The sequence below is a fragment of the Cyanistes caeruleus genome, chromosome 26, assembly GCF_971803275.1.
Source record: "Cyanistes caeruleus chromosome 26, bCyaCae1.hap1.1, whole genome shotgun sequence".
In the NCBI taxonomy this organism is placed as follows: Eukaryota; Metazoa; Chordata; class Aves; order Passeriformes; family Paridae; genus Cyanistes; species Cyanistes caeruleus.
In genome coordinates this window covers 3931713-3949984 of record NC_141726.1, presented here as the reverse complement: position 1 = coordinate 3949984, position 18272 = coordinate 3931713, and the positions used below count along the sequence as shown (strand labels likewise).

General features: G+C 53.1%; 1 protein-coding gene across 4 annotated transcripts in view; it reads right to left on the bottom strand.

The window, feature by feature from the left end:
• CSMD2 (CUB and Sushi multiple domains 2) overlaps positions 1-18272 on the bottom strand; it is a 274223-nt gene that overhangs the window by 11939 nt on the left and 244012 nt on the right. For all 4 annotated transcript variants that reach the window (XM_086863203.1, XM_086863206.1, XM_086863204.1 and 1 more), the window contains 13 exons: positions 16540-16713; positions 15414-15587; positions 13104-13277; positions 12202-12390; positions 10859-11032; positions 10044-10226; positions 9329-9505; positions 8104-8283; positions 5897-6070; positions 4561-4734; positions 2928-3001; positions 1215-1326; positions 596-775 (listed from right to left, as the gene is read on the bottom strand). In XM_086863203.1, coding sequence (XP_086719329.1) covers positions 596-775; positions 1215-1326; positions 2928-3001; positions 4561-4734; positions 5897-6070; positions 8104-8283; positions 9329-9505; positions 10044-10226; positions 10859-11032; positions 12202-12390; positions 13104-13277; positions 15414-15587; positions 16540-16713 — 2139 coding nt within the window. The remainder of the gene's footprint in view (positions 1-595; positions 776-1214; positions 1327-2927; positions 3002-4560; positions 4735-5896; positions 6071-8103; positions 8284-9328; positions 9506-10043; positions 10227-10858; positions 11033-12201; positions 12391-13103; positions 13278-15413; positions 15588-16539; positions 16714-18272) is intronic.

Here is an 18272-nt window from a genome sequence, read left to right as displayed (position 1 = left end):
CCTGGCTCATGTCCAGCTGCTGTCCCTCAGCACCCCCAGGTCCCTCTCTGCCTTTCAGCCCCTGTCCCCAGCCTGTCCTGCCTTTCCCTCTGCTCCAATCCCAAGGGTCCAGGAGAGCCACAGGGCTCCATTTCAGTGCATCAGAATACGTTCCACATGCAAGACTGTAGCAGGTAAAATGTGGGGGAGATTTTTGACTTTTGCAGGTGCTTCTAGACCCAAAAACCTCCCCAGAACATCCCCAGGTGACTCATTAGGGAAAGACTGGAGGTGGCACTCGTGTGTTGGGTCACAGGTTGGACCTGATGACCTCAAAGGCCTTTTCCAACCTAATTCTGGGATTCTGCTGTGGACACCAATGGTGGAGACCCTCCCACCAAGTGAAAATCAGGCTGGGCTATCCCACAACTTTAAAGGGAAAAAAGTCATGGCTGAAAACGCTTCCCTCCTTCCTTGGAGTTCTAACCCCAGAACTGAATCTTGGGTTTATCTGTAGGTTAAAAACCACCTTTGAAGGAACTCAAGGCCCAGGATCTCTACAAGCTGAGACCCTGGGGAGGGTCTCAGAGCCCAGCTGGTCCTCCCAGCCCCTCACCCAGGCAGATGGGGGGTTTCCCTGTCCAGCTGCCGTCGGCTTTGCAGGTGCGGTGCTCGGAGCCCCCGGTGAGGTAGAAGCCGCTCTGGCAGGAGTAGATCAAGGTGTAGCCCAGGGAGGGCAGGTCCAGGGCACCCACGTTGGCATGGGACGGGGTCTCAGGCTGCTTGCAGTGGTGGGCTGGAGGGGACAGGGAAAACAGGTGAGAGAAACCACCTGTGGTTTCACAGGGAGGGCAAAAAGCGATACCCTGACATCAACAGGGGACTGCTGATGAGACTCCTGGAAGTGTTTCTACACCACAGGGTAATTTTTCCCAGCTGGAGGAATTAATAAGGAGCTTCCCATGCTGGGTTTCTCTTCCTGGCTAAAGTTGAACCCAGCTCCAGCTTGATGAGCTGAAAATCAGGATTGGCCACCCCTATTTTTAAGGGAAAAAAGGCAAAACTGAAGGGTACAGAAGCACCTCTGACAGAACTGAGTGCCAGGTGTGGGTGCAGACTGAAAACTGCCTTTGCAATTTGATATCCTCCCTAAAATCCAATACATTTCCTCCAAGAATCCATTTTCCAGGGCCTGGCTGTGGTTCCCAGCTCCCTGTGCCATTGCCAGGACTCACGGACACAGTCGGGCTGGACGCCGCTCCAGGTCAGGTTGGGCAGGCAGGTCCTGGTGGTGGAGCCCTGCAGGAGATATCCCTTCTGGCACCTGAAGAGCAGGATGCTTCCCACCTGTCCCAATGGGAGACGATCACTCAGCTTCCCAGGGATTGCCAGGCCTTCATCCCACGTGCTTCCAAAGGGGCCATTCCCGTGTCCCCACCCCTCACAGGAGCAGCTCCGCTCCCAGCCGAGCAAAAATCCCACTTATGGTGTCTCCAAATTAATTAAACCTAAAATTAATTCATTAAACCCCATGATTAAGGTAACTAATTAGCAGGAAAATGGAAGGACCCACTCTGGCATCCACTAGCACCCCCAGCAGGGAATGGGTGGGAAATCCCCAGGGAGTCACTGTGGGATTTTTGTCCCCATTCCAATGATTTCCTGCTGGATGAGAGCTGGGATTAGCAAAAGCACCTGCAGGATTTGGCCTGAAAATTAACGGAAATCAATGTGAATTGCAGTAATTATTAATTAGCACTGTAATTAATTTCAGATACAATGCACTGCTAATTAATGCTATGCAAACCTACTTGGAGGGCTAATGAAGCACATTGGGATGTCCTGCTCCCAGGAGGAGACAGGAATCCATGGAAGGACACATGAATCCATGGGATGGCACATGAATCCATGAGAGGAGACATTAACTCATGGGAGGAGACAATAATCCATGGAAAGACACGAGAATCCATGGAAAAAGGACACATGAATCCATGAGAGGAGACATTAATGCATGAGGGCAGACATGAATCCAAGGGAGAACATGTGAATCCATGGGAGGAGACATTAATCCATGGGATGACACAAGAATCCATGGAAGGACACATGAATCCCATGGGATAACACATGGATCCGTGGTAGGAAATGTGAATCCATGACAGGAGGCATTAACTCATGGAAGGACACGTGAATCCATGGAAGGACACATTAATCTATGGGAGGAAATATGAATCCATGGGAGGACACAGGAATCCATGGGATAACACAGGAATCCATGGGAGGACACAGGAATCCATGGGATAACACAGGAATCCATGGGAGGACACAGGAATCCATGGGATAACACAGGAATCCATGGGAGGACACAGGAATCCATGGGAGGACACAGGAATCCATGGGATAACACAGGAATCCATGGGAGGACACAGGAATCCATGGGATAACACAGGAATTCATGGGAGGACACAGGAATCCATGGGATAACACAGGAATCCATGGGAGGACACAGGAATCCATGGGAGGACACAGGAATCCATGGGATAACACAGGAATCCATGGGAGGACACAGGAATCCATGGGATAACACAGGAATCCATGGGAGGACACAGGAATCCATGGGAGGACACAGGAATCCATGGGATAACACAGGAATCCATGGGAGGACACAGGAATCCATGGGATGACACAGGAATCCATGGGAGGACACAGGAATCCATGGGAGGACACAGGAATCCACGGGAGGACACAGGAATCCACGGGAGGACACAGGAATCCATGGGAGGACACAGGAATCCATGGGATAACACAGGAATCCATGGGAGGACACAGGAATCCATGGGAGGACACAGGAATCCATGAGAGGACACAGGAATCCATGGGAGGACACGTGATTCCAGGCCAAGCACCGAGCAGAGCCGGTTTTGTGCCACACCCCTCTTCCATGGCCATACCTGGTATCCCTGGGAATTGTTCTGCATCCCAAAAAGAGGCACTCCTGGATCTGCACATGTCGTGAGGCTGGGATCTGTTAAAAACAGGGACAGGGATTTATGGGAGAACTCAGACCCCTGCAGGCTCCTGCTTCACCTCTGGAACACAAGCAGGATTTGGCTCTGAAGGAACACACGGCGACAAGGAAAAACACATGGATCTTCTTGTTCCTTAAACCCCTGCCTGCTGCAGCACAGAGGCACTTCATCCCTCAGGAGAATAACTGGGAACACTGTAAGAGATGGTCTGAAGTTTCCCTCATCTGCCTCACCACCATCGCAAGGACCGAGACCCTGAAGACCCCAGGGGACGTTGTGCAGGGGTTCTGGCCTGTTCTGTACCTCACACCTGCTCCCCAGAGCAATGGGTCTCACCACAGCAGCTCACAAATCTCCCCACCTTTTGGCCAACTGCCCCTTGCTTTGAAAGAGACCGTAAAAGTGACTTTTTTACGTTACTTTTGAGAGAGATCTCCCCATGGAAGAAGACACTGGCAACCCCATCTCATCCGTTGGTAGCCATAACCCCCCTTTTCTCTCTCTTAACTTTGCCTCTCTCCCTCTCATCTATCACATAACCCATGATGCTGGCATTAAAATAATGCATTATTGTTTTTGTGATTTAAACTGAAGTCCCTTGCTGTCCTTTTTGCACTCTGAGATCAAACGAACCTCTCACGACACCGCCTGTGTTAGCAGATGGTGACGAACACACACCATGGATCAGGACAGCTCCTCCCCACGTCCACGCCGTGCCCTCTGCTCCCAGGGGCCATCCCCAGCTCCAAGGACCATGATGATCCCATCTCTTCCCTGTCCTCTGCTCCCAGGGGCCATCCCCAGCTCCAAGGACCATGATGATCCCATCTCTTCCCTGTCCTCTGCTCCCAGGGGCCATCCCCAGCTCCAAGGACCATGATGATCCCTTCTCTTCCCTGTCCTCTGCTCCCAGGGGCCATCCCCAGCTCCAAGGACCATGATGATCCCATCTCTTCCCTGTCCTCTGCTCCCAGGGGCCATCCCCAGCTCCAAGGACCATGATGATCCCATCTCTTCCCTGTCCTCTGCTCCCAGGGGCCATCCCCAGCTCCAAGGACCATGATGATCCCATCTCTTCCCTGTCCTCTGCTCCCAGGGGCCATCCCCAGCTCCAAGGACCATGATGATCCCATCTCTTCCCTGTCCTCTGCTCCCAGGGGCCATCCCCAGCTCCAAGGACCATGATGATCCCATCTCTTCCCTGTCCTCTGCTCCCAGGGGCCATCCCCAGCTCCAAGGACCATGATGATCCCATCTCTTCCCTGTCCTCTGCTCCCAGGGGCCATCCCCAGCTCCAAGGACCATGATGATCCTGTCTCTTCCCTGTCCTCTGCTCCCAGGGGCCATCCCCAGCTCCAAGGACCATGATGATCCCATCTCTTCCCTGTCCTCTGCTCCCAGGGGCCATCCCCAGCTCCAAGGACCATGATGATCCCATCTCTTCCCTGTCCTCTGCTCCCAGGGGCCATCCCCAGCTCCAAGGACCATGGGATTGGGATTGGAAGTGAGGTGAGCCCCCAAATCCTGCAGCTGTGCCCAGAGGGGCCCCCCTTACCGATGCAGCTGGGCTGGGTCCCGCTCCAGGTGCCATCGGACTGGCAGAACCTCCGTGCCGACCCCACGAGCACCAGCGGGGCCAGGCAGGAGAAGGACACGGACGAGCGGTAGGTGAAACCTCGGTCCTCCCGCCTGCCCTGGGCCGGGGTCCCCGGGTCCCCACAGAACACGGCTGCAACAGCAAAGGGACAAGGACATGGCCACAGATCCCTCCAGGAATGTCACATCCCATCCAGGTCTATCACAGCCCATCCAACTCCATGATTAACTTGGGAATCAGAAGGCGCTGACGGCTGCATTCCCTGTAATTCTCTCCTTTTGGCTGTTAATTAACTTCCACCTTCTCCCCTGGATTTGCCTTTTTCCCCCCTCTTTTTTCTCCCATAATTGCATGGTGTCACTTTGTTCCTTGGGTCACTAATTATCCCAGATCCAGGGAAAGGATCATGAGGAACGGTGAGGGGTTTGTGGGATTTAATATGAAAATGGATATTGTGCAGCTGGAGAAGGAACTCAGAGGTGCCTTTAGCATCAGGAGATGTTTAATTCCCTTTTTTTTTGGTGTTTGCTGTTGTATCAAACCCACCCAGCATTCACAAAACATTCCCAACTTCTGCTGCAACACGATGCCCTTTGCCAAAGGATTTTTTGGCAGTTCCAGGAGTCCTGATTGCAGGAGGTTCGGTCACTGAGGGCAAACACCCAGTTTTGAGGATGTTTTGTAGGCAGGAACACGGAAAATGCCCAGATTTGGCCCAAATGTGGCCTCACCCCTCTGTCACAATGGTGGAGTGACCACCAACTGTGTCCCTGGAGTGACCACCTGTGTCCCTGGAGTGACCACCTGCGTCTCTGGAGTGACCACCTGCGTCTCTGCAGTGACCAGCTGTGTCCCTGGAGTGACCAGCTGTGTCCCTGGAGTGGCCACCTGTGCCCCTGGAGTGACCACATGTGTCCCTGGAGTGGCCACCACCTGTGTCCCTGGAGTGACCAGCTGTGCCCCTGGAGTGGCCACCTGTGCCCCTGGAGTGACCACGTGTGTCCTTACAGGTGCCAAACCAAGGCTCCCAAAAAACCAAGACATGTGGGAGTGGGAGAGCAGCCAGACTTTGTCTCCAGGCTCCTGAAACATGACCATGGCACCAAAAATTCCCACTCCAGCTGAAGGAAAACTTCACTTAGGAACAGGGCAGGAAGCACAGCAAGGTTCCTCTGAACCCTGAGCTGCTGAACCAGTGACAAAGAGGAAAAAAGTCAGGAAAAGCCCCAAAAACCTGGATTTTAAGCAGAACCCCGTTGATTCCTGGAGGGAAAGCAGGAAGCTGGCTACTCACGGAAGCACTGGGGGATCTCCCCGCTCCAGGAGCCGTTGCCCTCGCAGGTGAGCACGGCGGGGAGGGACAGCTGGTACCCCTCGAGGCAGGCGTAGCTGACGCTGGAGCCCCAGCTGAAATCCGAGCCCACCACCTTCCCGTTGGGAATGGCCTGGGGAGCTCTGCAGGTGATGGCTGCAGGAAAAGGGGGAAAGGGGGAAAACGGGGGAAAACGGGGGAAAGGGGGAGAAAGGGGGAGAAAGGGGGAGAAAGGGGGAGAAAGGGGGAGAAAGGGGGAGAAAGGGGGAGAAAGGGGGAGAAAGGGGGAGAAAGGGAAAAAAGGGAAAAAAGGGAAAAAAGGGAAAAAAGGGAAAAAAGGGAAAAAAGGGAAAAAAGGAAAAAAAGGAAAAAAAGAAAGGGAAAAAAGAAAGGGAAAAAAGAAAGGGAAAAAAGGAAAAAAGGGAAAAAAGAAAGGGAAAAAAGGAAAAAAAGGAAAAAGGGGGAAAAGGGGAAAAAGGAGAGAAAGGGGGAAAAGGGGAAAAGGGGGAGAAAGGGGGAGAAAGGGAAAAAAGGGAAAAAAGAAAGGGAAAAAAGGAAAAAAGGGAAAAAAGGGAAAAAAGGGAAAAAAGGAAAAAAAGGGAAAAAGGGGGAAAAGGGGAAAAAGGAGAGAAAGGGGGAAAAGGGGAAAAGGGAGAAAGGGGAGAAAGAAAGGGAAAAAAGGAAAAGGGGGAAAAGGGGGAAAAGGGGGGAAAGGGGGGAAAGGGGGGAAAGAGAAGGAAAGGGAAGGAAAGGGAAGGAAAGGGAAGGAAAGGGAAGGAAAGGGAAGGAAAGGGAAGGAAAGGGAAGGAAAGGGAAGGAAAGGGAAGGAAAGGGAAGGAAAGGGAAGGAAAGGGAAGGAAAGGGAAGGAAAAAAAGGGAGAAACGGTAAAAAGGGAAAAAAGGGAAAAAGGAAAAAAAAAGGGGAAAAGGGAAAAAAGGGAAAAAGGAAAAGCAGGGTCGGGTCTCTCCACCTCTTAAATTATTTCCATTAACAAGCAAATTCTGTGTAGGAGCAAAGTCACCTCCTGCTCTCCAAGAGCATCCCCCAGGATTGGCACAAAGTAGGGTCAAACCCATTGAAGTTTGGAGTTAAATCTCAAATCACAAAATATCTGTGAGAAGGGATCCATGAGGATCATCCAGTCCAACCCCTGGCCCTGCACAGACAATCCCAAAATCCCACCCTGTGTATCCCTGAGACCGTTGTCCAAATATTCCTTAAGATCTTGGGGCTGTGCCCATTCCCTGGGGAGCCTGTTCAGTGCCCCACCACCCTCTGGAGGAAGAATTCTTTCCTATGCATCTCTAAAAATCTGATTTTGGAGTCAGTGCTCGTTCTCAGCTGAAGGTAAAAATCTGCCCTGACATGGTGTGAAAACTCATCCCAGATTTCCCCAAAGATTCACACATTTTGGACAACCTGACTGAGGCTCAGATGAGCAGCTGAAGCCACAACCTGTCAGGTTTTCACCCACTCTGGGGTGTTTTGAGATGACATTTTTGCAGCACTCTGCTTTTCAGCTCAGAGGAGCTAAACCCGTGCCTCCAAATGAGACTCTTGGCCACATTCTGGATCATTCCTGCAGCATTTGCACAGTGCAGAGAATGAAAAAGGAGAGCAAAAATTGTTCTTTACAGCCTCTGAAGGAGCTGGAGTGCATTTGAATGTTTTTATGTGGCCTGTGTTTATATCAGCGCCGTGACAGGTGAATTTTCCAGACTCTTAAAGGAGTACAGAAATGCTGCCACACGTCTTATCTGCACTGGGGTGTGAGCAAAGGAGATCCAGCCTGCCCAGCCACTGCTTTCTTGTTTCCCTTTTCTATCTCTGAACCACAGGAACCATCTCAGAATAATGAAAAGACTCGCAGGGAACATTTTTCAGATGTTCCTGGGTGATGCCAGCAAAGCATCTGCTGGCAAAACACAATATTTCATCCCAGTTTGATGCGAGTTTTTGTGTAAAATCACTTTACTTCCTGGGCTTTGCTCCTTCTCTAGCACAAGGAGAAGAGCAACTCCCACCTCCCTCCCAGGCACAGACTGATAGCCCTGAAGACATCAAGGCCTTCCCTGGAAAATGCCACGAATTTTGGATGGAATGAGGGAGTTGAGGAATGCCCAGCCAGGCTTCCAGGGAAACTGTGGCCTGCAAAACTTGTCTCCTGCAGCATGTCCAGGATTGCTACCTTTGCAGACAGGTTTGGTGCCGTTCCAGGTGCGGTCTCTGGTGCAGGTGAGAGCAGCTGCCCTGTCTGACTCCATCATGAAGCCGGGAGTGCACTGGAACACCACGGATTTGTTGTAGGTGAAGTCGCTGCCCAGCCTGAGCCCGTTGGCTGGCACACCGGGGTCTCCACAGTTGATCACTGCCAAGCAAGGGAAAAAGGAGAATTTCTGGCAGCTGGAACCGTGCCTGTGATGGTCCTGAGCGGGACTGAACCAGTTAAATGTGGAACAGGTTTGTAGCAGGGAGGATGTGGATCCAGCTGGAGCTTAATGGCTCATTACGGCCTTGCAAGGAGCTGGATTAACGCTCATTAAACATTAAAGCAAACCCGGGTCAAACCTGGGTGAAGGGAAGGCAGTTTGCCTACAGCACTCCCCACTTAGCCCAGTTATTGCCTCTGATGTAAATCCACCTTTGCCAGCACCCCCGTTCCAGCCCTTCCCGAGGGTCCCTGAGCCCACACACATCCCTGCCCCAGGAATGGCACACTCAGGAGCAGACCCTCCAGCTCGGCCAACACCCACCCCCAAAATTATTCCAGAGCTCCCCCCATCCAGCTGGAAAAAGACAACCCTGGAGCAAGATTCTTCCATTAGGTCCTGGCAGAATTCCCAGGCTGAGCCGCTGCTGGTGCCAGGCCAAGCTTTACCAGAGTTTCTCGGGGTGCCATGGTGTGTTGGTGCCCCAGGATTTCAGTTTTTCATCTATTTGTAACCCTGCAGTTCTTTAGTGTGTAACTCCAAACTCCACACACAGTGTGAGCTGCTGCTTTCCCATTTGGGTCAGACACAGCAATTCCTCTGCAGCCCTGGCAATCAAGGACACCTCACTGCCTCAGGCCCCCAGAGATGGAAACAAAAGGGAGTTGGGGGCAGCAAACTTGGGGGAAATGACTTCATTACCTGAAGCTGGAATTGGGAGATTAACCCAAATATGCAAATGGCCCAAACTTATAAAAGTGTGAAACCCATGACCCGTGGTCCATTTTGGGTGCAGCCCCTGGGGGGCTTTGTGTGCCTAGAATGTCCCTGAAGGCCCCTCAATAAACAGAACTGCTTTTTATTCCCTGGATTCTGCCTGCCCTCTGTTTTCAGGTGTCCCCAGAAGGCACCACGTGGGCACAGCTGGGCCTGGCAGCTCCTCCCTCCCCTCTCCCTGTGCCAGGGTCCCATCCCAGTGCTCACCAGTGCACTCGGGGCTGGTCCCAGTCCAGGTCCCGTTGACGGTGCAGTGCCTGCTCAGCACCCCTGTGGAGTAATAACCTTCCCTGCACTGGTAGATGATGGAGCTGGAGAACACCAGACCGTCGTTGAAAATCACCCTGGCATTGCTAGGTGTTCCAGGATTCCCACAGGAGATCACTGGGAAGGGAAATGGTGAAATTAAAATTAAAATAAACATAAAACACAAACCAACTCCCAGAACTCCAAGGGTTTCCTCCTGCATTGCCTGTCCTCAGTAAAGGCAAGTTTTGGGGACACGAGAACACTTCTGGGGACAGCAGGGCAATCCTGGGGACATCAGAGGAATTCTGGGGACACCAGGACAGTCCTGGGGACATGAGAACACTCGTGGGGACACCAGGGCAGTTGTGGGGACACGAGAACATTTGTGGGGACACCAGGGCAGTCCTGGGGACACCAGGGCAGCTCTTGGGGACATGAGAACACTTCTGGGAACACCAGGGCAATCCTGGGGACATGAGAACACCTCTGGGGACACCAGAGCAATCCTGGAGACACCAGGGAAGCTCTTGGGGACATGAGAACACTTGTGGGGACACCAGAGCAATCCTGGGGACACCAGGGAAGCTCTTGGGAACACAAGAACACTTGTGGGGACAGCAGGGCAGTCGTGGGGACAGCAGGGCAGCTCTTGGGGTGGCGGCACAGGGATTACCTTCGCATTCGGGCTGCGTGCCGCTCCAGGAGCCGTTGGAATGGCAGATCCTCTCGGAGGAGCCCCGCAGGGTGTAGCCGGGCTCGCAGCTGAACCTCACCACGCTGCCCACGTCAAAGGTGTCCCCCAGGCCAATCCCGTGGGAAGGGATCCCGGGATCACCGCACACACCCTGGCTGCCCCCTGCCCAGGGAGAGCACAGAGTCACCAGAGCCACCAGGGGACAGCTGCTCCTGTCCCTTGCCACCGTCAACAGGAATTCCAGCAGAGCAGTGGAATTCCAGATGAAACATTCCCCAATTCCAGCAGCCCCCTGCTTTTGAGCTGGACACAAACACGGCCACAATTCCCGAATCCCAAGATGAAACCTCCAGCCTCAGTCCCAGGGATGTTTCCCCTCCATGAAGGAATTCCCACATGCTCCAAGGCAGCCCTGCTGTGCTCAGGGAACAAGGAGGGATCAGAACAGGAGAGGAAGGGAGAAGGGAGAAGGGAAAAGGGAAAAGGGAAAAGGGAGAAGGGAGAAGGGAGAAGGGAGAAGGGAGAAGGGAAAAGGGAAAAGGGAAAAGGGAAAAGGGAGAAGGGAGAAGGGAAAAGGGAAAAGGGAGAAGGGAAAAGGGAGAAGGGAAAAGGGAAAAGGGAAAAGGGAAAAGGGAAAAGGGAAAAGGGAAAAGGGAAAAGGGAAAAGGGAAAGGTTGGGGAAGTTCAAGGAAGTTCAGGGAAGGGAAGGGAAGGCAGCAGGAGCCCCCTCCAGGCACCAAGAGGAGGTGATGACCATGAGTGAGTGACCATGGCCCCTTCCCGAGGCCTCTCACCAGAGCAGTGGGGCAGGGAGCCGCTCCAGCGCCCGTCCAGCTGGCACATCCGTGTGGAATTCCCGACCAGGGTGCGCCTGCCCAGGCAGCTGTACCTGACCACGGAGCCCACCGTGTGCTTGTCCCCCGAGATCTGCGCGTGGGGAGGGGACCCAGGGTGGCCACACGACACCACTGCAAGAGAGGCACCAGCTTCAGCCCCCGGGAATTCCAGAATTCTGCCTTGGGGGGACCTTAAACATCAGTTAATTCCAACCCTTTCCATGGGCAGGGTCACTATTCCCCATCCCAGGCTGCTCCAAGTCCTGTCCAGCCTGACCCTGGATTCCAGGGATTCCATTTCCAGCTTCTCCGGGCACCTGTGCCAAAGCCTCCCCACCCTCACAGGGAAGTTCAACACAGGGGAAACAAAACCATGGGAAAACTTTTAACTTTTAACCTCAGGAATCCACGGAATCAGTGGTAAAACCGAACTGAGTTTCTGAATGCCCACAAATCCTCCAAATCCCAGCATTTTAAGGAAGGAGATCCTTTGTACTCAGGGGGGCTGAGGGAGCCTGGGATCAGGTTTTAACAGGAATTCCCTTCCAGCTGTGGGAACATGGATCATCACTCAACAATTCCCCAGGATCCATGCAAGGGGTGAGGACAGGACAAAAGGAATGGAAAATGTGCCCAAAACTGCTTGGTAGGACTTGGTGAGCAGGGATAAACACGGAAAAAACAAAAAGAACAATCCCAGCTTTGGAACAGCTCAAGCCAGTTGGAATTTCCAGAGTTCTGAAGCCATTCCTGAGGGCAGGGAATGGGACTGCAGCTGGTTTAGTGCCCAAAGGGACAAACTGGTCATGCAGGGGGTGGAGCTGCTCCTGCCTGCACCTCCCTGAGGCAGCTAAAATCCACTCTGGATCCTGAATTCCCAGTCTAACACTGGGACTGACTGACTGACTGACTGACTGACTGACTGACTGACTCACTCACTCACTCACTCACTCACTCACTCACTCACTCACTCACTCAGGTGAGCCCTCCCTGTGCTCCAGAGCTGCTCCTGCCCTCTCCACCTGCACTATCCCAGCAGGATCCTCTCCTCAAACCCCAAAATCCATCAGCATTCCACCCAAAACCCCCCAAATCCATCAGGTTCTGCCTGTCCCTACACAGAGAATGCCCCCAGAAGTATCCCTCTCCTCTCCTCAACCCCTAACTCCCTTGCCTGTGAATCTCCTGAAAGCACTGGGATCATTCCCACGTGCATTTTTGAGGGGGGTTTCCCTCCTGAACCCTGCTAAACCCTGTGGGATGAGCAGCTGGGCTGGACAGGGAGGGCTGGGGCCACTTACAAAGGCACTGGGGGAGGGCTCTGTCCCACGTGCCATCGCCCTGGCACGTCAGGACGTGTGTTCCCAACAAATAAAATCCGTGGATGCACTGATAGGACACAGTGGTGCCGAAGCTGAACCTGTGGGGGCCGCTGGGCTGCACTTGCCGGACGCTGTTTTCCAGGTGCCCAGGGTCAGAACAGTTCACAACTGCGAACAAACAACAGAATAACACCCGAAAAATAATGGGAAGCAAAGGGTGGGGCAGAAAAACGTGGGATTATCAAAAAAAAAAAAAATAAAAAAAAAAAAAGTAGAAAAAAAGGTGGGAAATTGAAGATTTTGTACTGTGATTTAAGTTTTGGGGTTTTTTTCCCCCGAGATTTTTGAGGGTGGGAGTGGAAAAATTCCTTGTGAAAAGTGGGAAAAAAGGGAGTCCAGGCAATCCTGCAGGTTCTCACCAAGCAGCAGAGCCTTGATCTCCAGCCTCAAATTGGGACTTAGATTATCCAGCTGGGAATAACTGATCCCAAACTGGGATTTGCACCATCCAGCGAGGAATAGCCGATAATCCAGCATGGCCAGAGATCCTGGATTAGGGGAATGCAGAGGGAGGGAGTGCAGGGAGGGGATTTGGGAAGTGAACCTGAGTGCTGATCCTGTGGGAAAAAGGGAACAGAGCTCTGCACAAAGCTGTGGCAGTGGAGCAAAAGCTGCTCCAGGGTGTCTGATCCCAAATTTCCTTGTGTTCCCCCCACTTCCAGCACACTCCAAGCCTTGGAGAACGCAGCCAGGAGAGAAAATCCCAAGGTTTGATCCATGGTATTTACAGCAGCCCTGGGATCTCCAACATCCCCTGGGTGGTTTACAGGGATTTCTGGCTTGGGAACACGGAGAATTGCCAGAGGAAGGCCCAGACTGACCTCGGCAGGAGGGCAGGGTGCTGCTCCACTGGCCGTTGGCCAGGCACTGGGATTGGGAAGCTCCCTCCAGGCGGAAGCCGGGGTTGCACTGGAATTTGGCCACGTCGTTGAGGTTGAACTGGGAGCCCTGGGTGACGCCGTTGGGGGGGTTGCCAGGGTGCCCACAGGTGATGGCTGCAAGCACAAAATGCAAATGTCACTTGATTTATTCCTGAGAAAAAAGTGGAAAAAGTTCTGGAGGTAGGAGAGCATAAAAACCCCACACATCAATCCCAAAACCCAAAGATTTGGGGCCTGCTTTGTTGAGATACGGGATCACATTGAGAGAATGGGATTTTTGTATGTTTTACTGGCACCAGGTATTCCCTGCACCCCTCTCCAGGATCCCACTGATTTACACCACATACCCCTCTCCAAAAATCCCAGCTCCTGATCTTAATCCCACACCACCCCCGGCATCCCAAACTCTGTTGCTCCCTCCCTCTTTCCCCATGCCAGTCCTGCCTGCTCCCTGCAGGGAAAAGTTGTACCTGGAAGCAGAGGGAAAAGAGGGAAAATAGGAGGAAAATCAGGAGGAAAATCAGAATTCCAGCACAGGGCTTGAAGAGATGAAATCTGCCCCAGTGGGAGAAACTTTGTGGGAAAATTTTACTTCCAAATCCCTGAAGTGATGTTTCTGGAGTTTGGTTTTTTCCCCCCTGAGGTTGGTGTTGGCTCAGGATGAGGTGAAGGGCACAGGAGCTGCTCTGGCAACTCCCAGGGAAGCAAAGACGATTCCAGCATCCCAAATAGTTCTGGGAAGTGGCTGGAACACTGTGCTGTCACCTCAGCAGGTGACACAGGGAGGGCACTGCCCTGCTGCTGGCACAGCCTTTGATTCCAGCCATGTCCATGGCACAAAAGGAAACTCGGGATGAGCCATCGGGAGATTCTTGGCTGCCTAAGGGATGTGACATCCTGGGACAGCTGAGGACAAAGCTTTATTGATCATTGTCACACGGAATGTCCCGATTTGTCCATCAGGACAAATCTGGTTTTCCTGGACAGCTGCCAGCAGCAGGAGATGGAAGGAAAGATGAAATTCCCACAAAAGACCCGTAACAAATCTGACTGCCCAGGCTGGGCTGGAGCACGGGGATGGGGATTTATTCCTGATCCAAGCTGGTGACAGGAATAAATGAGGAATATGGAGTGCTGCAGGAAGCAGAGCCAGGTTTGGGATATCGTTACACATGTTTGGAAACAGGAGGGATTCTGTCCCTGGAAAAAAAAAAATGGATCCAGTTCCATGGATCAAACAGAGGAGGTGACTGCAGCAGGCTGGGAGGGGAAATAGCAGGAGAACAGGGAATGGTGCTGTGCCCTGAGTGGGGTCAAAAAGGTCCTGAGGTGCCTCACTGCAGAGCACACCAGAGCTCAGATCAACAACCCCAAATTTCTGCTCTCCCCAAGGCCTAATGTGTGTAGTAACTCAGAATTCCAGAATGGAATGGGATGGAAAGAGGTTTAAAGCCCATCCCATTCCAGCCCCTGACATGGGCATGAGAGTAAATTCCACCCTTTCCACAATTCTTTTCCAAAAAATCTCTGGTCCTCTGGTGTCTGAGGACCTCAGACACCCCCCAGATTTTGGAGTCACTTCTAACTTTGCCAACTTAATCCTTATTTTTTGTTTTCTGGCTGGATTCTGCCAGGTCATTCCCTCCTCCCATCTTCTTCTTCTTGTGCCCCAGCACAGAAAGCTCCAAGCCAGACCACAGAGATGGGAACAAACAACAGGAGCACCACGATATGAAATCCAGGGATTGTGCTGCCTGTTGATAAGAAGATGCTTCAACTTATCAACACCTGAGAGCTGCAGGGAGTTGGTTAATTGGGTTATTTCCTGGGAAGATAAATGAGGAGGTTGGACAAGGTGATTTGGGGGAGAGCAGAGGAGAGATCCTCATTTTCCATGGACACGGAGCGCAGCTCTCAGGGACAGTGATCACCAGGGTGTGTTTGTAGGGCCCTGCCTGCCTTTAACACCCTCTGACCCCAAAAAATCTCCTCTCCTCCAATCCCACACCTTCAGCTGGGCTTGAGAAGGAGAAATTCACTGGAATTTCTGAAGTACAAAGGATCTTTTCTTGGAGAGACCCAGTGATGATGCTGCGAAACACCCAGAACGCGCGTGCATGGCCACCCCACACCCTGGGGCTGTGAGCTCTGCCCAGTCCCTTGCACAGCCTCAGCTGGCTGGAATTCTGTGTGGCTCAGCACAGCACAGGAACTCTCCCTCCCAGAGCTGAAGGCATGACAAGTACTTACGCACACAGACAGGCGTTTTCCCGGACCAGCGGTGATCCTGCTGGCAGATGCGCACGGACATGCCGATCAGGCGGAAGCCGGGCTGGCACTGGTACACCACGCTGCCCCGGTAGTTGTAGTTCTCCCCGTTGATCTGCCCGTTCACAATGGGGCTGGGCACGCCGCAGTGCCCGGCTGGGGAGGGGAGAACAGCAGGAATCACACGCAGATCCCACCTAAGGTGTCCCCAAAAGGCATCGCCCGTCCCCTGGATCTCCGCGGAGTTGGGTGGAGAGAAGCCCAGACTGGTTTGGGTTGGAAGGGAACGTAAGGATCGTCCACAGGGACACCTTCCACCATCCCAGGCTGCTCCAAGCCCTGTCCAAGCTCTTTGGACACTTCCAGCGATGGGGCAGCCACAGCTTCTCTGGGCATGGATAGGGTTCAGAGATGCCCAGACTGGTTTGGGTTGGAAGGGAACGTAAGGATCATCCACAGGGACACCTTCCACCATCCCAGGCCAGTCCAAGCCCTGTCCAAGCTCTCCTTGGACACTTCCAGGGATGGGGCAGCCACAGCTTCTTCTGGGCAGTCCATGCCCGTTGTTTACAAGGAAGAATTGCATCCCAATATCCAAACCTGTCCTCTTTCAGCTCCGGGCTGTTAACTCCAGACTCTGCTGTCATAAATAAACATCCCCATCCCAGAGCTCTCCCAACACCTCACGCCTGTTGAGGGTGCAGGAATCAAACCCTGCTTCCCTCTTACATCCACTTAAAACCTCGCAGCACAGATTCCTCCTCTGATCAGTCCCCAAAATCCTCCCTCCCAAGGCGCCCTCAGGAGCCCTTCCCACACCCTGTGGGTGACAGCAGGAGTTTCCCAGGGGACACCTGCCCTTCCCACACCCTGTGGGTGACAGCAGGGGCTTCCCAGGGGACACCTGCCCTTCCCACACCCTGTGGGTGACAGCAGGAGTTTCCCAGGGGACACCTGCCCTTCCCACACCCTGTGGGTGACAGCAGGGGCTTCCCAGGGGACACCTGCCCTTCCCACACCCTGTGGGTGACAGCAGGGGCTTCCCAGGGGACACCTGCCCTTCCCACACCCCGTGGGTGACAGCAGGGGCTTCCCAGGGGACACCTACCCAGACACCGGACCTCAGCCCCGCTCCAGAGCCCGTTGGCCATGCACTCCCGGACCCGGGAGCCCACCAGGGTGTAGCCAGTGTTGCAGGAGAAGATGGCAGTGGCTCCATAACTGGTGAGGGTCCCGATCTTGTTCCCGTTGGGAGGGGTGGGCAGCTCCCCACAGGAGATAACTAGGACAGATCCCAAAGGATATTGAGAAAACAGGCTGGGAGGGATGGATTTTGAAGGAATGCCTCCAGAAGTTATTGCTGGAGTGGGAAAGTTAATTAAATAATTCCAGGAATTGTAATAATTCCAGAGCCATGTTAGATGAGGTGACAAAAATAAGAATTGTTAATATTTATGGTTCAGGACATGAGGGAAGCACTAAAGACAGGCTGGGAAGGAACCAAAGGAGTTTTTCACACCAGAGCTTGCTCACACAGGAATATTTTTCTGTCATTAACCCTGGATGCAGCAGGAAGCCCAGAAAACCCACAGAATCATGGAATGGGGTGAGTTGGAAGGACTTTAAAGGCCATGAGCAGGGACATCTCCTAGGCCAGGTTGCTCCAAGCCCTGTCCAACCTGACCTTGGAATGGCACAAAGTTTCCAGCTAAAAGTGACACTCAGCTTTCCCCCCACAAGCTGAAATTCCAGGATCTGCAGATCCCAGCTGGGTTTGTGGGATGCAGGAGCCTCTGCAAACCCAGCTCCCCCTCAGAACTCCAGCTCTCGATTTTATCTTCATTTTCTCCACCTTCAAGCTCTGCAAATCCTCTGGAGCCCCTGCTGGGCGTTCCTAACCTCGGGGCACTGCCAAGATCCTGTCACTTGGATTTAGGTGGCAATAAGGCTGAGGGAACAAAAGGAGGTCAGGCTCCTGCTCCCAGAGCTGGAGGAAGAGCTGGCAGGGGGAAAAGTACATCTGTCACCCACGCCGGCAGTCACAGCTCCAAAAACAAAGGCAGGCAGCAGGGAAGGAGAGATTTCACTGTCTCTGTCTGCACTTGGAGAGAAAAACCCTCCACCTCTGACAAAAGGAGAGATCCAAAGCACAGCAGTGGTGTTAGAACAACTGAGAGCTGCTGGGGTGCCCCATTGGGTTTGATTTGCAGGTGACACTGTTACCCTTTGTAAACCTGGTGTTTGTGTGAGAGCTGAGGCTTGACAGCAGAATTCTTTATTCTTCCTCCTTAAAAGCCCTGACTTCAGAGCAGCTGTGACAGCAAAGCTGCTGGGACCCCACAGCAACAGCTGAGCTGAAGGGCTTGAGATCCCAGAGAAGTGCTGGGATTAAATCAGGGATCAGATCAGGGAGTAGATGTCTCCCTGTACCCCAACTCTCTTCCAGAAGCTCTGCTCTCTCCACCTCAGCTGCTACCAGGAGTAATTTAGTCCCACCTCACAGCAGGGACACCTTCCATTATTCCAATTTGCTCCAACATGACCTGGGACACTTCCAGGGATGGGGCAGCCACAGCTTCTCTGGGAAATCCATCCCAGCCCCTCCCTGCCCTCACAGGGAAGGATTTCACCCCAAAACCTGCACCAAACCATCTCACAAATGCCCAAAAGACCAAACCACGCTCCACAGCTCCACCTCAGCTGCTGCCAGGATTAATAATTCCACCCCACAGCAGGGACACATTCCACTATTCCAGATTGTTCCAACATGGCCTGGGACACTTCCAGGGATGGGGCAGCCACAGCTTCTCTGGGAAATCCATCCCAGCCCCTCCCTGCCCT